The sequence below is a fragment of the Notolepis coatsorum genome (assembly GCF_963971535.1).
Source record: "Notolepis coatsorum genome assembly, chromosome: 8".
Lineage (NCBI taxonomy): Eukaryota > Metazoa > Chordata > Actinopteri > Aulopiformes > Paralepididae > Notolepis > Notolepis coatsorum.
In genome coordinates, this window is record NC_140172.1 from 118056716 (window position 1) to 118082340 (window position 25625).

The 25625-nt window shown below is 42.3% G+C and overlaps 1 protein-coding gene across 1 annotated transcript in view; it reads right to left on the reverse strand.

Annotated features, from left to right (window-relative positions):
- jade2 (jade family PHD finger 2) overlaps nt 1-25625 on the reverse strand; it is a gene marked incomplete at both ends in the record, with an annotated part of 461718 nt that overhangs the window by 405686 nt on the left and 30407 nt on the right. The window contains 1 exon segment of the mRNA XM_084320505.1: nt 24435-24523. Coding sequence (XP_084176631.1) covers nt 24435-24523 — 89 coding nt within the window.

Here is a 25625-nt window from a genome sequence, read left to right on the forward strand (position 1 = left end):
TCTACCTGTTGGCGGGCCTGTTGGTACTGACCTCCTTGACAGCAAGTTGTTAAGAATATCTGTGGCATATGTTTCTAAACCAATCTGTCATATTTTTTATAGATGTTTGATTAGTGGCATGTGTCCAAAATTGTGGAAGGAGGGAAAGATCATCCCACTACCTAAAGACACAAAAGCAACTTTCTGTGGTCCCAATAGCAGGCCTATCAGCATTCTGCCAGTACTTAGCAAACTGTTGGAAAAAATTGTGTATGTGCAAATACAAGTCTATTTCTCTGCTAATGGTTTACCGTTAGACCAAACTCAAGTTGTTCAGCCTCATTAAAACGTAGTACCATCATGCGGGGACCGCAACAAGGAGGTAGGCCTTTGACCTACATTTGGGTTATTCTGACTGAGCCGTAAGTTGAGACACATAGGCTAAGCAGAGAGGATTTCCGCGGGCCGCCTGGATAAGCCCCACGCCGCAGGATCGATGGTGCTCAGAGCCCGCAGATCAGCTGGAGTCTTTTAGCACGGAACTCACTACTCTCAGCCTCAGAGGCTGTACCCCCTGCTGAACCAGTTTTGTACATGTAGTTTGTTTTTAGACACAGGCACTCTTTGAAAAGCACTGCTTCAACGCACGCAAAAAGTACTACTGTCCCATAGGGGTGGGAATCACCAGTTTCATCACAATATGATACGATATCGATTCTTTGGACAACGATACGATATTTTCATTACATCTCTGACACACAAACAGGACCACAGCAGCTCAGAGTGACGATACAGTTTTTTTTTTGTTCTTTTTCCCCCTCCTTTTTCCTCCGATTTTCTCCCATCCCAATGTTAGTCGTTATGCCAATTCCCAATCCCCTTCCTGGTCGCTGCGCACTTACCCCCCACAGTCGGTCTGGGAGAGTGGAGGCTATCACGTGCTTCCTCCGACACGTCTAGCCAATCAACCGCTTCTTTTCACCTGGCAGCGCGGACTCTCACTGAGAGGGCGTAGCGTGTGGAAGGATCACACTATCCCACTTAGCCCCGACCGAACTGTAGGAGTCGCTGTTTACAATGACCCGGACCCACCCCGCCAGCTTCTCCCACCCTCTAATACTGCCAATTGTATTAGTGTGAACGGCCAGCCAAGCTGGTGACAACCCCGGAGCTGTGAGCTGGATTTGAACAGGCGAATCCAGCGTCTCCAGGGTTGGTGACGAACGCAATCTCCGTTACGCCACCTGACCGCCCTGTGACGATACAGTTCTAATAGTAAGTCCAGTATGGTCAGGTGGAATGGAAAAACTATTCTGTGTGTGTGTGTGTGTGTGTGTGTGTGTGTGTGTGTGTGTGTGTTTTTCATCTGGAAAAAACCTCAACCCTATTGTGTCTTTCAAATAGTTTAGTATCTGCCTATATTTTGGCTTCTGGCTGAGTCCCAATGGCGTCTTCTCCTTCCTTGCTTTCAGAATAGGGGGCACAGATCTGCTCTGCAGGCTTTGAAAGTGTCACTACTCTCCACCTTTCCATGGGAGGAAGAGAAGATATAGAGGAGCAGGGGAGTAAAGGACATAATAGCCACAGTCAGGGAGTCACCGTTGTCATACAAGACATCACTGCTCCCTAAATTGAACCACTCAGATGAATAACCCCTACGCATTTTTCACACAGGATTTGGCACAAATAAATCTGAATAGGATTTCCTCGTTCTACTGCCCTCATTTTATGCCCCTGAAATGTCACATCCATAGCAGCTATTAGCCTAGCTACATCCCATTCAGCTATTAGCTTATCTACATCCCATGCAGCTATTAGCCTAGCTACATCCCATTCAGCTATTAGCTTGTCTATGTTCCCCGGGTCAAGTCAAGTCAAGTCAAGTAAAGTCAAGTCAATGTCTATGTTCCCCGGGTTCTATGTTCCCCGCTTGCGATAAAAAGGGTCCTATGTTCCCCGGGTCCTATGTTCCCCACTCCCGCTACCCACTCCAGAAAAAGCGACGAGTTGTGTGAGGGCCGACCATATCAGCTTGCTTCATTTCTCTGTCATTACGGTAGTGTTCTCAAACGTACACGTCGCGACCACGTTCGCTACCCCCGAAAAAGCGACAGAGTTGTGTGAGGGTGTAGATATATGGTGCAACATGTGTAATTGTGTAATTGTGTATGTGTGTGTGTTCTGGATGTAACAGTACTGTATATCTACTCCAGTGCCGTCTGACAGATTCGGCCACCAGACGCTGCATGCTTGCGTGTAACAGAGATGTATGTTATTTAGTTAGGCCTACTGGACATTTTCGTTGACATAAGTAGATTTTTAGTTTTTGTTTATTTATTAAGTTAATATAAAGCGTGTTTCGAATATTTTTGAGGTTGTTAAATACACGCCTTTGATTTCTTTAAGTGGTGAGTGACGTCTTTTTCGTGCTTATTTGAGAAGGGTCCAGCTGCACAGCCGGAGAGCAACGCTCTCAGGGCCGCGCTGTGACGGCCACACTGTGAATATATGTGTATACTGGATATGAACAGCAGTATTATAGGCATACAGCAGTATTGTACAGCAGTATTGTACAGCCAGCAGTATTGTACATTATTATACATGACTATTCTATGCAAGTAGGCTATGTCTAAGCTATTTTACAGTATTATACATGAATGTGCAATATGCATAAGACTATAAGCTATATGTGGGCAGGCCCGGACTGGCCATCGGGAGCACCGGGAGTTTTCCCGGTGGCCTGGCCTGCACAGATAAAAAAATAAAAAATTATATAAAAAAAAAAAAATATTATATATTTTTTTTATTATAATTTCTTTTTTTCTTTTTTTGCCAGGCCATTGTTTCTAGTTGTGGCGGCGGCGCGGCGCGATCGTTTTTAGATAACCAGGTGGGTGGGGAACAACCAGGATTTCACTGTCTGCGACAGAGTTGGAGAACTATCTGACTCTCTCTCCCTCACGCGGACACACACACACACAATGGAGCCGTGCTGCCGCTTGTGATTGGTGGAGGCGGGACCAGGCGATACAACTGATTGACCGTGGAGGCGGCGAATGGAATGGCAGATGGCACACTCCCAAAAGGAGTTGTTAAATCTGACATTACAAAAAACAATATGTAGTGGTTATGATTGGGGCTGAAGTTGAATAAACAATTTATGAAAGAGAGAGTCAAAATAATTCCAAGATAATTCAAAGATTACACACCTTTGCCACATTGGCTACAAACATAATCACTGCAAAGTTATCAAAAAAATAAGAATCTGATCAGACACAAGGGTTAAGTTGTTGTTCCCTTTCTAATTTCCTCAAAAACATCTAGTCTAGTTAATGTGATCAATATTATTTGACAATTGATGCTTTTTGTTGGAAATTTCAGTCAGTGAGCTCATACTTTGAGCTCATTTTATAGTTAAAATGATTGAGACAACGCAATCTTCTGTCTTCGTTGTGCATGCATGCGTGTGCTCACCACACGTGATACATGTGTCACTATTCTGGCAGTGGCTACTGTTATTATAATATTGTAATGAAAGGTCTGTTATTTAATGTTTGTGTAAAGGGCTATTTTATAGGGGTGCACCGATATATCGGTCGGGTATCGGTATCGGCCGATAAGTGCCTTGTTGACTGCTATCGGCCTATCGGCCGATAAGCTCAAATGTGCCGATAGCAGTCGCCGATAAATACCCATCAATTTGTGTAGCATCAAAAGGCAAAAAAAAATAATTCACTCGCGACCTACCTGCACAACACCCGCCGTCCCCCACACACACACACAAGCTATTGCATCAAAGTAACTACTTATGATTAACAAGGCATTCGTTTTGTGGCATTAGCGTTATATAGTTAGTGTTACACGGACAATAACATCAGCATATTATTATTACCCATAGCAGCAAGGCATTACTCCGAGTCCGTTCATTAGCTACCGGGAGATGCAAGACTAACGTTACTGGTGAAAATGTGATTTGCGTTGGAATACTCCTTTGTCAACTTGCTGTACTTTGCTTGCAGGTCTGCAGCCATTATTGCTGCATTATGAATAGCCCCAACTTTAGCCAAGGTAACGTTATGGCTAAACCTTTAACAATAGTTAACGCTAGCTTTCGGTTAGCTGTTCAATGCTATTAATAACACAACTCCCCGTCAACACCCTCTCTCGGGAAGATGGCATTTAAGAAAGTATCTGCTGTTAAAATGAAGTGTTACACGTTCAATAACAAGCATATTATTTACCCGAAGATAGCAGTAAACAAGGCATTACTCCGTTAGTCCGTTCATAGCTCGGTTCCATTCCGTTGCTCATTCCGTACCCAACTACACATTCTGCAATCTGTTAATAAAGTTTTCAACCAGACAAATGTATAGAAAGGCTTTGTTTTATTATAACATTTGTTGCAGTAAAATCATTATGTCTCATTTGGTCATGCGTGGAGCGCCGGTCGGCGGGCCGGGCAGCTAACGTAGCTACGTTAAGTGTGTTCTGCTCTCGCAAACAGAACAATGGCGGCATGCCCGGAAGTAGAAAAATTAATAAACGCTTGCCGATTGGTGGTAAGGACAGCAGGAGGTGGGTGCTAGCGGTGTGGCGTAATTGGCCGAATCGACTGTCAATCAAAATGGTTCCATTGCATTGGTTGAAAGCTCTGGTTGAGAGAATAGTATCCCGCTGCAGGCCGCAAGAATGGTTCCATTGCATTGGTTGAAAGCTCTGGTTGAGAAAATAGTATCCCTCTGCAGGCCGCAAGACGATACTGGGAGAGAGATAGTGATACCATAAACATATTTCTTGATGTTTCCTTTTTTTAAGTAAGTAAAGAGGCCTACAAATACAAACATACAAATATACAGTAGTTTCATTAAAAAAAAAAAAAAAGAAAAAAAAAAAATTACAAATACTTATATACAAATATACAAATATCGGTATCGGTATCGGCCGATAGTGTTAGTTGAACAATCGGTATCGGTATCGGCGGCCAATTTTCATATCGGTGCATCCCTACTATTTTAACTGTTGATGGGTAGTGCATCAGTAAAGTGAATATGGTATTGTGCTCTTGCCTTGTTTGAATAGGTGGAGAGAGTGGTTAACTGTATTATAATAGTAAATAGAAAAATATGTTGTGCTCTTGCTTTTTTCTTTTTGAAGGTGGAGAGAGTAGCATTGCTAGTGCCACAACAGTTTTATTTGAGGTTCATAACAGTACATTGTACTAAGCAATTGTTGGCTCATTAGTTTGTGATTCACATGCACTAAAATTCACCAGAATGCAGGAAATTAAGTCTTTGTAACAAAAAAAATCCGGGTGGGGGACCCCCAGACCCCCCACTTAAAAAGTGGCCTGATTGGGGCTATATTTCGCGCTATATCTCCCGGTATGAATTATTTCCCCAGTCCGGCCCTGTATGTGGGTATGTCAGGTGGTCTTGTGGTCAAAGTTATGTATGTGCAATCATATAAGAACATTCAATTTGACCAATTAGGCCCTTTATTTTTCTAGATGCATATCACCATTAAAAATGGTAAATGTTGATGCATCACATGCTGCCAGCACTTTCTTTTTTTAAAACTTTATTTTTTAGCGTTTATCGCTTTTCTGGTCAAGCATGACCGACAGTTGCAGGGTGAAACGGGAGAGAGAGCAGGGGGAGACATTCGGCAAATGACGGCGAGTCCGGGAATCGAACTCGGAGTCAACCAGATCCGTGACGCAGCACGGAGTCCCGCGCGAGCGCGGTAACATGGTGTGCTACTGGAGCACCCCGCTGCCAGCACTTTCATTGCCCTTTCTGCATTGCATCCTTATTCAAACCAACAAGGTTGAGTAAGTTGAAGAACCACTTGGAGGTCCATTTTAAGCAGGCAGTGTCCTATGAAGGTAAAGTTGTCACAGCGCGGCCCTGAGAGCGTTGCTCTCCGGCTGTGCAGCTGGATACTATTGGCTTGTGGTGGACAGCGCCTTGGTGCTGAAGTGTCATTCAAACTATCCTTACTTAAATATGACTGTGACGGGCGACTACGGCACCACACATGTGAACAGTAACAATGCAATTAATTAATGTCTTGTTGTAATTAGTATATACCCATTGTCATGAGTCTTCTTGAAGCGGATTCAGCTTGTTTTGCTCCGATTTGACTTCAGTTTAAAACCCTTCTACTCCTATGGCATATTTAATTCCGCCTGGATCTTTTCTTTTTATTGTGCGCTTATTTGACGTTACTGTACGATATAAGTGTGTATTAAAAGACGGAGCTGTTAATGCATATGAAGGTTTGTGTCCCCGGGCAAGCTATATTCACATAACTCGCATATATCCTCAACTATCCTTTATCTTTCAATATCTTATTTGACGTTACTGTACGATATAATTGTGTATTAAAAGACGGAGCTGTTAATGCCCGGGCAAGCTATATTAACGTATTCATGTAACTCACATATATCCTCAACTATCCACAACATCACGTAACTTGCATGCGGGGAACATAGGACCCTTATTTCAGCGGGGAACATAGAACCCTTTTTTTGTTCGGGAGCGTTCGGGAGTGGGCGGGACCGGGGAACATAGAACCTTTATTTCAGGAGTGGGGAACATAGGACTTTTTTTTTTTTAAGCGGGGAACATAGAACCCGGGGAACATAGGACCCGGGGAACATAGGGATGACCCCCCATTCAGCTATTAGCCTAGCTACATCCCATTCAGCTATTAGCCTAGCTACATCCCATTCAGCTATTAGCCTAGCTACATCCCATTCAGCTATTCGCTACAAAAAAAGTCCGGACAAAAGAGGACGTTTGGTCACCCTAGCCTAACTACATCCCATTCAGCTATTAGCCTAGCTACATCCCATTAGCCTAGTCTAAACTAATGAGGAGTAGGTTGCAGTCAACCAGCACCCGCTAACACGTCTGACCATTTAACTGCCGCCTGTGGATCCTTGGTTCAAATCCACTCGGTTACACAAGCATCATCCCATTCAGCTATTGCAGCCTAGCTACATCCCATTCAGCTATTCCTATTAAATGGTAAATAAATGGTAAATGGTGCACATATATAGCACTTTTATCCAAAGCACAATTTCTTGTTTCTAACATTCACCCATTCACTCACACATTCATACACCGATGGCGGGAGCAACCATGCAAGGTGCAAACTTTCCGATTACCAGACGACCACTACCCTGAGCCCTATTAGCCTAGCTACATCACATTCAGCTATTAGCCTAGCTACATCACATTCAGCTATTAGCCTAGCTACATCACATTCAGCTATTAGCCTAGCTACATCACATTCAGCTATTAGCCTAGCTACATCACATTCAGCTATTAGCCTAGCTACATCACATTCAGCTATTAGCCTAGCTACATCACATTCAGCTATTAGCCTAGCTACATCACATTCAGCTATTAGCCTAGCTACATCACATTCAGCTATTAGCCTAGCTACATCACATTCAGCTATTAGCCTAGCTACATCACATTCAGCTATTAGCCTAGCTACATCACATTCAGCTATTAGCCTAGCTACATCACATTCAGCTATTAGCCTAGCTACATCACATTCAGCTATTAGCCTAGCTACATCACATTCAGCTATTAGCCTAGCTACATCACATTCAGCTATTAGCCTAGCTACATCACATTCAGCTATTGCTGCCTAGTTACATCACATTCAGCTATTAGCCTAGCTACATCACATTCAGCTATTAGCCTAGCTACATCCCGAATTTCCCCAAGGGGATCAATAAAGGAATATCTTATCTTATCCCATTCAGCTCTCAAAAGGCAGCTCAGCCTGTGATTTGTATCCCTCATTAGCCTCAGACAAGACAGTTGAAGGAGTCCTTTTAAGATTCCTGTCTTCACTCAAAGGTCATGTTAATAAAGTGTTGTTCCCACTTCAATAAGGCTTTGACTGACTGACTGGCTGGCTGGCTGGCTGGCTGGCTGGCTGGCTGGCTGGCTGGCTGACTGACTGACTGACTGACTGACTGGACTTCCTCAACTCAAACAGATGTGATTTGGGCTGAGCCAAAACTCTCCCCTCCCACATTCACTTGCAGGTCTGGTAAGATGGGTCAGAGGGAGAGAGAACAGTGAGGTGGACTAAAGGCAGAGCCAGTTTGCCACCACAAAAGAACCAATGTAAATAGCATCACACGTGCGGCCCACTCAGGCAGAGGATCTGCTTGGTAAGCAGGGAGGGGAAGATTATTGTGACCTAGTTTTTAGAGATGCATGGCTAAAAAAGAAAGCCCCACTAACAACCACATGATTAATGTTGCATCGCATGTATCTTGTATCTTGAGGTACAGTGTGTCACAATTTTACCAGCTCAGGAGTTTCCTAATTGGGAATAGAAACATTTATCAACTTGTATCTGGCGGAAGAAACACATCACCGCCGTTGTACTTGTATGATGTATGAAGTCTTTAGACTTTGACTAGACTTTGAAATCACAGTACTATATAGGCCGCACTAACAAGTTTACAGCTAAAACAGCCATGTTGCAACTTGCAGTGGTTGGAAAGGTGCACCAACTACTCAGTCGAACCAGAATAACATTGGGCTAATAGTAACACCAATAACTAAGAGTCGCAATGACTAATACACTTTATTTATTAATTTATAATATTTTTTAAATCAATCAAGCTTTGTTTTCATCAAAAGAAGGTACAGTATGGAAGTAAGACGGTCAGTGATAATACATATTGTACAGTAAAAATTACATTTTAAATATAGGCTACAAGAATAAAAGAGGACAGTTACAGTATGTTATATTAAGTAGTTCGTATTTTCAATTTCTATATTACCTTTTTGGTGTGGGGATGGCTGGGTCAAGCAGCCACACCTGCCCTGGGTCAGGGTGATTAGACCTGGCTGCGCACCTGTTAGGGGTGGGAATCACCAGAGGCCTCACGATACGATACTATCACGATACTTGAGTCACGATACGATAGTATTGCGATATTAATATTGCGATATATTGCGATTTATTACCTTTTTTCAACTGCAAAGTAAAACTTTGTCAACATGTTTTATCTAATAAAATAAAGTTCAGTCTGTTTATCTCGCTTCAATAATTCTTATTGCAGAACATGGTATTTTCTCAAGCAGACAGATGTAAACACTGACCACATTGACCACTGTGTTGCATGTACTGTACCTGACAAACTGAACAGTTTGTATTACAGTCATATTCCAACGTAACTGAATGCACATGTGTGGACTACTGTACTATTACAGGTATTGAAATTAACAATGCAACTTCCTTATACAAAAAAAAATACAATTTATTATTATATATAATTTTTTTATGAATAATTAAATATCGATACTTGGCGTCCCTGTATCGATACAGTATCGCCACGCAAAGTATCGCGATACTACTACATATTGATTTTTCCCCCACCACCTGTTGTGAATGAGGAAATCAATGCACGCAGGTTAAGGGCATGTCCACACGAAACACACATTTCCTTCTACGTTTGGGCCTGTCATCCACACGTAAACGGCATTTTCGGAAAAGAAAACGGAGATTTTCTGAAACACATTTTAAAGTGAAGATTTTTTTAAATATCCGTTTCAGTGGATCCGTGTAGCCACGTTAAACGCATAGTCTAGACTAGAGCAGGGCTCCGCAACCCGCGGTCTGGAGCCGTATGCGGCTCTTCAGCGACTCTGCAGTGGCTTACTGTATGTTTGAAAAATAATATGGAAATAAATGAAGGCTATTTTCTATTTTATTTTTATAAATTAAAAAGGGTTTAATATTTCATCAACTAAAATACGTCACCCCCCCCCCCCAGTAAGTTAACCATTGATAAATAAATAAAAAAGAAAAGTAGATGGTTTAATTCAGCATGGACACATTAATTTGCTTCCAGTACTAATGATGTGGGCTTGATATGTGGCGAGAAATAAGCCAACAACGAAAACATTTCCCTCGCCACTTTAAAAAATTAAAAGCATGTATTTAACAAGGTAAAAAAAATTCTAAACACGGTTTTATATTAATAAATAAACAAAAACGAAAAATCTACTCATGTCAACAAAAATGTCCAGTAGGCCTAACTAAATAACAGATACGCGCATAAACTCTGAAAACCAACTATTAAACGACACAGAGTGTCGACACAGAGTACTAACTGAGTATTTTAAAGGGGAACTATTTTACTATTTCTTTCACTATTTGGGCACTTTTACACAATTCCTGTGAGTCTATGGAACACCTCTGTAATATATATATTTTTTTATTCATTGTTTTGTATTTCTAATCAAGTCCTCAAAAACAGCATTTTTCTACCTCAAGATTTCGAGCTGTTTTGAGCCTGGGCTCCTAAACCACTGCGCCGGGCCTGCTGAGCGTCGTGTTCGCCTGAACATTAACATGCAGCAGTGACTATATGACATCACATATAGGCACATTTTCAAACGACTCAGTTCAGTGAGGGTGAATATTGTGAGAGGAGAATTGGAAGAATGCACCAATATGAGAATTTTGAGACATAGATCATATTAATATAAGTTCACATAGCTAGGAAACAATGCTAAACACTCAAAAAGGCCATTTATAAGATAGTTCCCCTTTAATGAGGCTATTATTATTATTATTATTATTATTTTACAACAAGATAGCCTACATAGAACATAAATAGCCTGTCAGCCGATTTGAATCTCCATTACACTACGCACAGGCAGCATCTGATGGACGAATCTGTTCGACGGCGCACTGGAGTAGATAGAAAAACTATATGAAATATAGAAATACTGTAGATGTGTTCATTAGAGAAAATGATTTCAATAGCATAGCGCTATTCTATGTGCACTGCCAGGCAGCTATGTGCGACGGAGATATACGCTTTCAATTTTGACAGAGAAGATAATCTCCCGATTCAGATACAATTTAACACAAACGGTTCCAAAGATATTTAATGTTTGTCGGCATATTTTCACACCGCCCGCCAACAAAGTACTGGGACCCAGTACTCTTATTCAGATTTTCTGTCACTACATTAGTTTACTTTTCAGTTTTTGCCGCCAATGAAAATCAGCTCACTACGCATGCTCAGACTGTTGTTCTATGGGTGTTTGAGATATCGCATATCGCCACCTACTACCCCGGCATGCTTATTGGAGCAATTTATATGCGTTTCTGCGTTTGCATGTGGATGGAGGTTTTTTGGAAAACCCTGCCGTGTGGACAAGGATTATTTTTTAATGGAGCCTGAAAATATCCGTTTTGCTAAATATCCATATATGTGTGGACATGACCTAAATCTTGGATCGTATACAGTGGAGAGACACTGGAGAGCGACGGATTCAAACACACGACATCACAAGCACGTGGTCGTGGTATGCTCCTTCAACCCCTGAGCCACATACACCCTTCAAAGTGTGTTCAGTCAAGTTATACCAATGGTTACATCTAGTGATGCACGATATATCGGCCGCCGATATAATATCGGCCGATATGGCCGTTTTTTTACACATCGGTATCGGTCCGATATCAAGATAGGGCCGATATTAAAAAAATAAATAAAAAAAAACGTTTTTTTTTTCTTTTTTTTCTTCTTTTTACATGTTTTGGCCTTAAATAGTTTCAAAATATCAGTCATTTCTGAAAATAAGTTACAAAAGTAAAAAAAATTATGCGTTTTGGAAAATAGCTCTTTATTTGATTATCATAAAAAAGTGTTTTCTATACAGAGATATCGACATCGGTAAATATCGGTATCGGCCAGAACAGCAATATTAATATCGGTTATCGGTATCGGCCACAATTTTCACATCGGTGCATCACTAGTTACATCGCTAAACTGAGGAGCGGGTCAGACGATCTCCGTTTCAAGGTGATTCCCAATCCTGACACGGCTTGGGTGGGAAAGGCTTCAGGACAGATGCTCTATTTAAGAAAAAAATCCTATCGACTGAATTTACACTTTGTTTGTCCGAGGGAAGCAACAGTTGTTTGATTGGAGAATCAAGAATAGAGGGCGGGGTTTGAGATTAGGCACGCTGCGCCGACGCCCCGAAGACAGAAAACTATGACACACAAACGCAGGTATACACTGATGTACTGTACAGCAGCCCAGGTGGGTCAAAGCTATAACCTGAGTCGCGCTTTGACACATGGAGAGAAGTGAGTGAGTGAGTGAGTGAGTGAGTGAGTGAGTGAGTGAGTGAGTGAGTGAGTGAGTGAGTGAGTGAGTGAGTGAGTGAGTGAGTGAGTGAGTGAGTGAGTGAGTGAGTGAGTGAGTGAGTGAGTGTGTGTGTGTGTGTGTGTGTGTGTGTGTGTGTGTGTGGCAATGCATACGTCAGCAGTTTTAAGATCGTTTCTCTGTCTTTTTCTGGCTCATAGCGCTTTTCTTTTCCTCGATTTTCTTATTTTTTTCTCTCTTCATATCTCAATCTAATTTATTTTATTTCCATCTTTCACCTCTCTCTCCCTCTCCCTCTCCCTCTCTCCCCCTCTCTCTCTAGCACACACACACAAATGAATGGACACACAAGCACACATTAGTCTCTTGTTTACATTTACTTCAATGTCAATTTACTCAAGGAAATTAAAATGAGTACAGTATATCCCGCCTAGTTACTTACATGCAGTCCCTCCATCCCTCCTTCTATCCATCCCCTTCCATGCTTTATCCATCCATCCATCCATCCATCCATCCATCCATCCATCCATCCATCCTTCCATCCTTCATCCCTCCTTCCATCCCTCCTTCCATCATTCATCCTTCTTTCTATCCTTCATCCATCCCTTCATCCATCCCTCATTCCATCCTTCATCCATCCCTCCTTCATCCATCCATCCATCCATAAAACTGAACCTTGTGGAAGCGAAGTTCACAAACTGTTGCCTGTTATCTAAGTAACTTTTGCCAGTCTAGCACTATTCCTCTCACCCCATATGAGTGAAGCTTTGACAATAGTATGGAATGGTCTATGGTATCAAAAGCTTTCTTGAGATCAATAAAACAGACGTGTATATCAGTGGTGGGAGTCAAACTCTGGAATTCTCTTTATAATGAGTTGAAGTACTGTACAAATATTTTCCAACTAAAAAATACTTTTAAAGACAGAACAATGAGAACATATGAACAGAAGGTATACATTTCTCTGTATTTGATTTGATTTGTTTTATTTTATTTTCTCTTTTCCATGCATCCGATACATATAATATCGATAATCTAGCGTTTATTTGAAAACGATCATAAATCAAGCGACAAATGGCACGATTTCTAACTAAATACATTGAAGCTCGATTTGCTGGAGTTTATTGAGATGAGACAGAACGCTCTAGAAATATATTCATATTCATCACGGTATAAAACGGAAATGTATGTATGAAAAAATTATCTGTTTCGTGCATGTTGACTGGAAGCAACTCACTGACGATCAACGTGTTATTTAGATCTATTTCTATTATATTTGATATATTTTAAGCACTCGCAAGTAAGTCCTATCCTACATTGGATAAAGCACTGGCGCTGAAGGGCCAACAGCAGAGGGCGCTGTTGGCCCCCAATGAGTTAATGGTCATATTATCATTATTATTCTTATTGTTATTATAATTATGGTAATGATTATTATTATTATTATTATTATTATTATTATTATTATTATTATTATTATTATTATTATTATTATTATTATTATTATTATTTGGTATGAAGCTGTAAGGTGCACTTGAGCTGACCATTAACTTAAAATGAATATGAAGTTTGGAAGGGGGCAGGAAACATTATGTTTTCTTCATCCTGCTCTTTTTCGGCCATGGGTGTATATCATGTAAAAAAAAAAAAAAAATTGGTGATATTGTGCAAAGATGAACTGTACCCCCATGTACGAAACAAAATAAAATTAATGAATGAAATGAATGAATGAATCCCTCCTTCCATCCTTCATCCATCCATCCATCATTTCTTCCACTCACCATCCCTCCCTCCTTCCATCCATCCCTCATTCCATCCTTCATCCATCCATCCTTCCATCCCTCATCCATCCATCCACCATTTCTTCCACTCACACTCCCTCCCTCCCTCCCTCCTTCCATCCATCCATCCATCCATCCATCCATCCATCCCTCCTTCCATCCATCACTCCCTCCTTCCATCCCTCCTCCATCCATCCCTCCTTCCATCCATCCATTCATTCTTCGCCGAAGCCTGTGATCATTTTACATTTACCCAGAGTGACTTAAAATAAAGTACAACGGCAGATTAATTTAATGAAATCACCCACAATGCAAGCAGCTGGATAAAAGAGACTAAATAAAATAAGATTTAAGGTTCTCTTTTCTGTAGTTGGCTTCTTAAAGCAACTTGTGATCCAGGTATCTGGTGGGAGAGCAAAGGGAGCAACACTGACAGTTTAATGGAACAGCTGTGTGTGTGTGTGTGTGTGTGTGTGTGTGTGTGTGTGTGTGTGTGTGTGTGTGTGTGTGTGTGTGTGTGTGTGTGTGTGTGTGTGTGTGTGTGTGTGTGTGTGTGTAGGTGTGTGTGTGTGTGTGTGTGTGTGTGTGTGCGTGCGTGTGTGTGTGTGTGTGTGTGTGTAGGTCTCTGTGTGTGTGTGTGTGTGTGGTGTGTGTGTGTGTGTGTGGTGTGTGTGTGTGTAGGTGTGTAGGTGTGTGTGTGTGTGTGTGTGTGTGTGTAGGTCTGTGTGTGTGTGTGTATGTGTGTAGGTGTGTGTGTGTGTGTGTGTGTGTGTAGGTCTCTGTGTGTGTGTAGGAGAGAGAGAGAGAGAGAGAGAGAGAGAGAGAGAGAGAGAGAGAGAGAGAGAGAGAGAGAGAGAGAGAGAGAGAGAGAGAGAGAGAGAGAGAGAGGAGTGACAGACAGAGGGTAGATAGAAACAAGGAGAGAGACATACGTTACAGATTGTGACATGGAGAGAGAGAGAGAGAGAGAGAAGAGAGAGAGAGAGAGAGAGAGAGAGAGAGAGAGAGAGAGAGAGAGAGAGAGAGAGAGAGAGAGAGAGAGAGACAGTGCTCGTTTCACACCCGCTGTGAGTCTGAGCCTCCCCCTCCTTCCCTCCACTTCCTTCCTCCCATGGTGCACTGGGAGTGGCCTGATCTCTTAATGTTGCTTGTTTATCAAACTCTATGGGGAAGTGTGAAACCACATTGTACAGTATGTTCTTGTAACACTAGCCTACAGAACCATGGTTTTCAACAAGGCGCTAGTCTCCAAACGTTGCCACACCAGGACCCAGCAGGAGGGCTGTGTTTCTGTTCAGGACCCAGCAGGAGACCTGTGTTTCTGTTCAGGACCCAGCAGGAGGGCTGTGTGTCTGTTCAGGACCCAGCAGGAGGGCTGTGTTTCTGTTCAGGACCCAGCAGGAGGGCTGTGTGTCTGTTCAGGACCCAGCAGGAGACCTGTGTTTCTGTTCAGGACCCAGCAGGAGGGCTGTGTGTCTGTTCAGGACCCAGCAGGAGGGCTGTGTGTCTGTTCAGGACCCAGCAGGAGGGCTGTGTTTCTGTTCAGGACCCAGCAGGAGGGCTGTGTGTCTGTTCAGGACCCAGCAGGAGACCTGTGTTTCTGTTCAGGACCCAGCAGGAGGCCTGTGTTTCTGTTCAGGACCCAGCAGGAGGCCTGTGTTTCTGTTCAGGACCCAGCAGGAGGCCCGTGTTTCTGTTCAGGACCCAGCAGGAGGGCTGTGTGTCTGTTCAGGACCCAGCAGGAGACCTGTGTTTCTGTTCAGGACCCAGCAGGAGGCCTGTGTTTCTGTTCAGGACCCAGCAGGAGGCCTGTGTTTCTGTTCAGGACCCAGCAGGAGGCCCGTGTTTCTGTTCAGGACCCAGCAGGAGGGCTGTGTGTCTGTTCAGGACCCAGCAGGAGGGCTGTGTTTCTGTTCAGGACCCAGCAGGAGGGCTGTGTGTCTGTTCAGGACCCAGCAGGAGGCCCGTGTTTCTGTTCAGGACCCAGCAGGAGGGCTGTGTGTCTGTTCAGGACCCAGCAGGAGGCCCGTGTTTCTGTTCAGGACCCAGCAGGAGGCCTGTGTGTCTGTTCAGGACCCAGCAGGAGGGCTGTGTTTCTGTTCAGGACCCAGCAGGAGGGCTGTGTTTCTGTTCAGGACCCAGCAGGGGGCCTGTGTTTCTGTTCAGGACCCAGCAATGAGTTTTATTTACACACAGGTCTTACAGTTCTGAATCAGGAAACACACCCATATCCCAGTAAAATCACCTTGGTTACTGTAATGGTGTTCTAGGAGTTGTTCCATTATTAAATGTCTATGGAGCAGCACTTTGGTTCTGGTTTGTTTTTATCCCATGTGACCCAGATAGCCAAATGCTGGTCCAACCCATAGTTTGAAACCCACAGTGCTCATCGATTCCGACCGGAGAAGTTGGGCATTCCTTTTATAGGGAGGCAAAAGTCAACTTTATCCCCATCCAGTCACCAAAGTCAACATCAATCGTCATCTCGCTCATCATCACAGACATGCCCATGATCACAGTAACAACTGTATTATTCAAGCATCTCAAAGTAGGAAGTGCTCATCTGAGACCAGTGCAGCTTTTTCCCTGCTTTAAAAAGTTTAGTAAAAAATCTAAATAAAAAAAGAAGTATAGGGGCGGGGCTTATGCATAGGGGGGCGGGGCAAACATAGACCAATGAAAAGGGATTTCTCTGCTGAGTTCAACGGCCCCTATTGCGAGTCTCTACAACAAACAATTCAAAAGATACAAAAAGGGGCGGAACTTAATCATAGGGGGCGGGGCAAACATAGACCAATGAAAGGGGATTTATCTGCCGAGTTCAACGGCCCCTATTGCGAGTCTCTACAACAAACGATTCAAAATATAAAAAAGGGGGCGGGACTTAATAACGAGGGACGGGGCAAACATAGACCAACTAGAGGCCATGCTGTTCCACCTGCCACAGACTGCACCCTCCCAGTTCATCCTCCATCGCTCCTCATCACAGGCCTGTCTTCCCAGCTCTGTCTGGCCCGTCCCTGTGCCCCCCTGTATTTCATGGGATGATGAATTGTATGCACAGAGCCTGGAAAACTCTGCTGTGTAAATATGAAAATATAATTATAATAATAAATATAAGACAGGGTGAAAATAAAGAAATAAATTAAATAAATGTGTTTATTGTTTATTGTTATTTTATTTTTTTAAATGTCTTCACAAAAGAAAAACACTAGCACAAAAAAGTGTGTTACCTCATATGATGCTTATAACAAAGGGCTGGAAGTTCCTGGAACAGGTGATTTCCAACATCACCGTTTGCTTTGTTCTGTTGCCTATAAGACACCTACAGTATTTAGCACGGCAAAGAAAACTTTATTAGGCTTTTTAAATGTAGGTAATAGGAATGAACTAACTAGCTTATTAATTTATGTATCTTACTTTACCTGAACCCCTTTTGTTTATTTTATTATTATAATATATATATTTTTTCTATCCTTATTTATGAATTCTTTCCTTCCATCTTCCTTTCAAAAGCATGCGTGCCACCTACAGTATTTAGTGGGCTAGTGGGCGGATAAGTGCACGGCAAAGAAAACTTTATTATGCTTTTTAAATGTAGGTAATACGAATGAAGAAAGCTCCCCTTTCAACTGCTTCCGACAGTCAGCAGCTATTGATACCGAGAACACAGACATTCAACGATTCACATCTAATACAACAAGGCTTTTGAGTGCAAACATTCCGCTGTCATTCCCCTGGTGCGTGCGTGGTACAACATGTCAATACTGCAAGCCTGAGAGAGAGAGAGAGAAAGAGAGAGAGTGTGTGTATGTGTGTGTCCTTGCCAATGTTGTTATCATATTTTGACAAGTGTCACACAATCCTCCAGAGAGAAAAGTGGACAAGCTTTTCTTGTCAGTGGAGCTGAGGCCAGCATGGGCAGAAAAGTGGCCATTTTAGTTTGAGTTTTTGAGGACTGCATACTTTTTTTGCAAACCAAAATACTATACTTTATACTTATAGCACATGTATGAGCCTGGTCTCTTTTGAAAGATGACATTCTGAAGTTTCTGATACAATAATAGAAAATTCACTTTTAGTGCTAATGAAATAGAGTAACATAGGTCTGGACTTGAGTTGTAGAAAAACTTGTTACTCAAGTTTTTCTGTAGTAGTTAGTAATCCAGAAGTAGTATTTCCAAAAATTGCTAGCCGCAATGCTAACGGTTATAATGGGAAATCCCAGTCACATTAGCACATACGTAACAAAATTTGCTATCTTTTTGTGAGACTAAACTCTTTGTTCTTGGTGGTAAATTGTGTTGCTGTTGGTTTTGTTTCATCAATAATTTTTTTTTTGTTTATTGCAATTTGTTCTCGCTGCAAACAAATAATGCTAATGCTAATGTTTAATAGTCGCGAGGCTATTTAAATATGGCAGATTTGAGATTTTGTGCAGGACCGTGTAGTGCAATGATGACGTAGTGATGATTCTCTCTTCTGACCAATCAGTGTTTCAGGTAACTTTTTCAAGTAATGGATTCCCCCGTTGTGGGTTAAAGTCCTTCACTGCGTTAGTTCACACTCTTTCTGAACGGTACTGTGAAGGACAAGGTGGAGCACAGTGCAGAAGGACAGTTATTGCTCACCATGTATTTACTTTGATTGTTTGAACACCGAATGAGAAGGAGGAAAATAAACTGGACGTAAGCTGACCTGGTTGTAGCAGTGTCTTTCATACACAAAAATACACAACGCAGAGTGAACCACGTTACACAATATCAGCTGCTTAAAGGAACACACCAACATTATGGGAAATGCACTTACCGTCTTCACCAGAGTCAGACAAGAAGATGGATACCCAATTTCCTATCTGTGCATTCAGTAGAAAGTTATTCAGCTGCAAGCTAGCCTAGCTTTGCAGAAATGAATGGAAGCGGACACGGACCACTAGCCTAGCTTAAAACTCTGGGGAAGGTGTGTTTGGCCAACTGGTTGGTAAGTGCATTTCCCATAATGTTGGCGTGTTCCTTTATATATCTGTGCCGTCGAACATACTGTAGCATGTCACATGTTGTTCCTGTCCCAGGCAGTGCTGTCCAACATACTGTAGCTTATCACATGTTGTTTTTACAAAGATGCCATGCAAATAACGGAGACAAGTTTAGAGCTGCGAGCCCCCCCCACCCCACCCACCACAGACACACTCACGCACACACACATTCCACAAGATTATTTGAATATGTTGCCTGCGTGCATGTAATAATACACTCCCGTTTGTCAATTAAAAACAATATCTCTAAAACATCCATGAATCTTGATAAAACAATTATACAGAGAAAGAAAAATAAAGCAACTGTATCCTCCCTTTCTTTATACTATAAGTAAAGCCTTCTGAATCACTTCTAAGAATACAATAAAAACTGGAATGGAAGGGTAGCGGAGGCTCAAACGGAGACGGCTCGCTGTAGAAAAGAGCTGACTGTCATTACGAGTGAAAGGAGGTAACCATCCATCCACCACATGTCCCTCAATGTCTTACTTTCCACTGTTCATGTCTGTGTGTCCTTGTCCACTAGCACTGGGAGCTATGCTGAATATAATAATAATAATAATAATAATAATAATAATAATAATAATAATAATAATAATAATAATAATAATAATAATAATAATAATAATAATAATAATAATAATAATACCTTGGATTTATATAGGGCCTTTCATGAAACCCAAGCATGCTTTACAAAGCAATAAAATGACAAATAAAACATGAGCAGAAAAAATTACAATAACAATGATGCACAAGGAGACGACTAGAGGACATAGGCCTTTGTGAACAGGTGGGTTTTCAGGGCTGCCTTTAAGGAGTCCAAAAATGTGGATCTCAGCTGGAGAGTTAAGTGGGTGGGGGTCGCCACGCTAAAGGCTCTGTCCCCAAAGGCTAATCATAGGCGGATGTGGAGGATGGAGAGCAGATCCGTGTCTGAGGATCGCAGCCTCTGGGAGGGGGTGTAGGGGTGGAGGAGGGCAGATAGGTACTGGGGGGCAAAGGGCATGGAGGGATTTGTACAGTAGGTAAGGATGAGGATCTTATGATATACAGGACTTGACCAGGAGCCAGTGGAGGTGGATGAGGGTGATGTGCTGCCAGGGCTTGGTGTGGGTGAGAACCCTGGCTGAGTTCTGCACATACTGGAGCCTGTCCAGGCTGTTGCTGGCTGGGTACACCAGACAGGATTTCATTACAGTAGTCAAGAGGTGATGATGGCATGTATGAGGGTCTCCGCCACAGTCAGTGAGTGAAGGGTGGGGTCTGGAGATGTTTTTGAGGTGAAAGAATGTGTTGTTTTGTTACAGACTTCATGTGAGACCGTGAAGGTGTGGGTATGAAGGTATAGCATCATGGATCCATAATGTGCAGACACCGAATGAGGTCAACTAGTTCACATGCGCAGGCAGACAGACACCAAACCACGCTTTGAGAGCAGATAAGAATCTCAGACACAATCTACCGGGTCACACAGATTCATCTCAGCACATCAATTTGCAAGTCATTTCACAGAAAAATATTATCATTTCTCATCTAAAACAGACAGCGTCTGAGGCAAAAGGTTTTACTCGTCCCTAAAGAGTGGAGAAGCACCAATGTGGAGCCCTGTGACATCATCAGAATGAAGAGAACGGGGCTGGTGACTCAGTTGAAAATTGTGGGTTCAAATCTGTATCTCTCCCTCTCAAAATTGTGAGTGAGTGAGTGAGTGAGTGAGTGAGTGAGTGAGTGAGTGAGTGAGTGAGTGAGTGAGTGAGTGAGTGAGTGAGTGAGTGAGTGAGTGAGTGAGTGAGTGAGTGAGTGAGTGAGTGAGTGAGTGAGTGAGTGAGTGAGTGAGTGAGTGAGTGAGAGAGAGAGAGAGAGAGAGACATTGCCAGTCTATGGCCTCTAGAAAGGGATCCCGACACCAGGCCAGCTGAGCAGCAGCAGCAGGTCTCTGGGTCAGAGACCCAGGCAACAACACAAGGCTAGTAATTAGAGCCTGTAGTTTAAGTACAGTAGATGGAGCTTGGTGGTGGGAGGAGGAGGAGGAGGAGGAGGAGGAGGAGGAGGAGGAGGAGGAACAAAAGGCACGACTGATGCTTTTCTCACTAGGAGGGGCACACATATTTCATCCACACCCCCACTTTAAAAGGGCTTGTTCATTCGTATAGAATATTTCATACAGAGGCAATTAAAAGTGCTTTATGAAGAGCATAAGAAATTAAAAAGTATAAAAAGTTTTAAAAAAGAGGAATAAAAGGTTTCTGCGTGGAGTTTGCATGTTCTCCCCATGTTTGTGCGGGGGTTTCGTCCGGGTGCTCAGGTTTCCTCCCACATCAAAATAAAGATAAGCATGCTAGGGAACTCCTGCCATTGCCAATTCGGTCCCCGGTCTGTCTGTCTGTCTGTGGCTGGCCGCTGCTCCTGAGTGCTTAGGCATAACAAAAAATATTGTTTGTTTCCTGTTGGTTGTCAGTTAAGGCCATGGGTAGGTAGGGAATGGAATTTATTTAATTTAATTTTTTATTTTATTCTTTCCCATGGCGACTATGGATAGGGAATTTCTTTATTTAATTAAAATGTTCACAACAACATGGATGCATGTACTCTGCCAGCATGTTTAATATCCATAATACTAAAGGTTTGACTAAGATTTCTCTGAAACTGTATTAAAAAATAAATAATTTTTTTTTTTTTATAATTCTTTTTAAAAACTCATAAAATATATTGGGTCTCACCTAAATCGGCAGGGTCGGTCGGTAACCGGAAACAAACCATTATTTTTTTTAGGCCTTACGACGGGTCAAATGCAGAGGGATAACTTCCCCAACGGGGACAACTTAACTTAACTTACTCTTAGCTGGGATTTGAAGCCACTTCAGCGACTTAAGATAAGATAAGATAAGATATTCCTTTATTGATCCCCTTGGGGAAATTCAGGTATCATAGCAGCATGGGGGAGGGGGGAGGGGAGGTACAGATAGTAGAAGACATACAGGTCACAGAATTATAGTACAGTGGAGAAGTAAAAAAAAAATAATTGGAATAAAAAGGCAGTGTAAACAATATACAATTTAACTCAGACATGCGCATATGGGCAACAAGGTGTTAGATGAGGGTATGTATGCCCTCTCAGTTATTTTGCCCTACAATAAATAAGGTTACAATATATAATCTAAATCTAATCTAATATATAATCTAAAGAAACAAAATGCTAAAATGCTAAATGCTAAATATATGCAATATATAATCTAGTAATCCAATAGTCTAAATCTAATCTAATATATAATCTAAAAATGCTAAATGCTAAAATGCTAAATATATGCAATATATAATCCAATAGTCTAAATCTAATCTAATATATAATCTAAGAATGCTCAATGCTAAGACTTGGCTGAGTGGTGAGGCAGGCATGTGTGACTGCCTGGCAAGCAGCCACCACCACGCCGCATTTCCACAAGCTGGCACACGTTGCACCGTCTCTCCCCGCTGTTCTCTCCACTGTGACTGGTCAGTCAAGATCCCGCAGGGGCCATCCATCAACTAGCATGATCCTATGGCGCGTCAAACCTGGTGCTTTAGCAAACACCCGTCAACCATGCCATCTTCACTGCGTCGGTTTACTTAGCCGTGGTAAAAGAAAAGACACAACAAAGCTCATTTTGGATTTGATACCAGTGTCTTCATTCATCCTAGTGACTGATTCACAGCTGAGGGGCGGCACGGTGGCACAAGGGTTAGCACTGGGGCCTCACAGCACGAAGGTACTGGGTTCGAACCCCGGCGGGAGGCCTTTCTGTGTGGAGTTTGCATGTTCTCCCTGTGTTTGTTTCCTCCCACACCATAAAGACATGCATGTTAGGCAGCCATGGACTACAGATGAAAACTAGCTCATTAGCTTATTTAGATCGATGTGGAAACTGAAAGTGTTGATTGATGTGCATTGTCCCTGGGTAATAAATAAATGAACTTAAACACTGGTTTGATCGCAGTTCATATTGGTAAATGAGTACTGAGACCGGATCAGTGGTCAACTCATGACAATAAAGCCTGGTAACTCTATTGCGATTGATTCATTGATTGATTCGTTTGTGATGAATAGGTTAGAAAGCCATTTAAAACACTTTATATATTTTATTTATATAAAATAAGTATGGCTATAAATAAAAAATGAAGCCTGTTTATTTAGCTCTTGAAGAATCCTTTCGCTTTTTGTTTTGCTTTTAAGACATACAGTTTTTTATCCAACAACATCTACTGTATATAGTATACTTCAAGTACAGGCTGAGAGTTGCAGAATATATCAGATCAAGATTCACATAGCATCCAGTATTACCAAGAAGAAGGTCAGGAGCAGGCTGAGTTGCCCAAAGCTCAAACTCTTTAGCCTGCTGCAAGAATACAAGGGTTATTTTTTCCCTCTCATACGTTTAAGCTTTAACGGCTACAAATCTCACACCCACACTGTAAATCACACAATCACCTAAATAACGAGAGCCATAGATCGACGAAGAGTGTTCCTATCGCTGTTTTCAGTGGTATGGTAGCCATACTGCTAACTGTGGCCCAAACACATTGAAAGGCCCCAGCAAACAGCATGTCCAGTTAATTTTATTTCAAACCTTTATTTATACAGGTAAAAATCACATTGAGACACAGTCTCATTTACAAGAGCGACCTGATCCACCAAACAAACACAACAAAAACATGAAACAAGTTCCAGACAAATACAAGACAAGTAACTCAACAAAAAATATAAGAGAGGCTCAAATCTAGATCAATTAAATTAAGAGCAAGAACAAGAACAGGCCCCCATGGATGCCCTCTCAATATTGCATATAAATAAGAAGTTTAAAATCAACCAATGGGAATTAGGTTCGGGAGCCTCAGTTCCTTTTGCAATAAGTTCCACATAGATGGGGCAGAATGGGAAAAGGCTGTTTTTCCAAGTTCTGTGCGGGAAAATGGTACAGAGTGAGTTAAAAGATCCTGTGGCCGCAGGCCAAAGCGACTCTGTTTCTGCACCATGAGGGATGATAGATCAGAGGGGAACAGACCGAGGAGAGATTTATAGATGAAGCAGTACCAGTGGAAAGTCCTACGCAAGTGTAGAGATGTCCAACCTACAAGTGAGTAGAGGGTACAATGATGTGTAAGGGGGCTTACAACCAGTAATGAATCTCAACGTCCCAGTGTTTCCCATATAGGCCGTGCAGCCCACCACAACATCAGACAGACCCGCCACAAATACATCTTCCAAACTGACACAGTGAAAAGAATCACCATCTAAAAAAAGAACTAAGAACCTCTACTCTTATTCGTCAAAGGTCCAGCTGGACCAAGATTCCTGGTCTTGTTTAAACTGTCACAGTATTAAGTGGCACTAAAGGAACGACAGACAGAAGATGACAGTTATAAGTAAACCCATTTCTTTGTGTACTGATCCTTGGTTTAAAACCATTAGCTCCTCCCAGTTGCTTCAGCCACTCACCTCCGATGGTTTCTTGTGCTGGTGTCGAACCCACGGGCTGCTGGTGCTGCCTGGGTTCTTAGACGACTTGGAACACGACGCCACCTGACCTGCGAGAAACAAACACACACACAGGGAGGTCGATAAAATGTTCAGGTTCTAGACAATTAGAACAAAACAGACTGGTTTCCATGACGATGACGCGGACGCTCGGCAAAGCAAGCCACCTACACACTGGTCCGATGTCAGTCTAAGTGCCACTGAAGTGATCTCTAAGCTTTTTCCTATGCAAAACCATGTCACGGGGGTATGTCCCAGATTGACCCGAATGCTGAACAATGGGCTCACCTAATTTTATTCTTAATTACATTCTGATGGAAAATAGTGATTTTTGTATCATTGCAGGCAGAACTTCATTGATAAGCAGGCTGTCGGCAGGTATCTCTACTCACCTCAACTGACCTCGACACTAAACCCGCCTATTTCTTTTCACAGTGAAACGACCCTGTCCCGCTGCATTCTCCTCGTAATGTCATGAGCTTGTCTGATCTCCTGTCAGTCGTCAGTGATCTGTTAACACGTAGATCTATGTAGATAAAGGCTATGTTATAGCATGCCGACTGTAGACCCCTACACTCACTGTCAACCTAGGCGTTGCAGATCAAATATGAATTACGATCCAGCAATTGCATATCCTATTTCTCTTTTCAGAAACATACTTTAGTGAACTGTTTAGGTGGAAAATGAGAAGGTTTACGAGCACAAGCCACCCTAGGCTATACAACATCGCAGTTGGTGTGCTTGGCAAACTAAATTCAGATCAAACTGTCCAACTAGTTGTTGGGGCGCTCGTTGATGGGGCGCCCCGGTGGCACATGCTCGAATGCGAATCCGGCCCAGGACATGTGTTGCATGTCCTCCCCCATCTCTTCACCCGATTTCTCTCTCTGACTGTCCTATCAATAAAGCACAAAATGCCCTAAAGGATATATTTGAAAAAATTAAAAATATATACAGTATATATGAATTACGATCCAGCAATTGCGTATCCTATTTCCTCACCTAAAATCTTGTCAGAAACATATTTTTGTGAACCGTTTAGGTGGAACAAGAGAACGTTTATGAGCACAATACGGCATAACAGTTGGCGTGCTTGGCTTACTAAATTCAGATCAAACTGCCAAACTGTTTAGGTGGAAAAGGACAAAATTT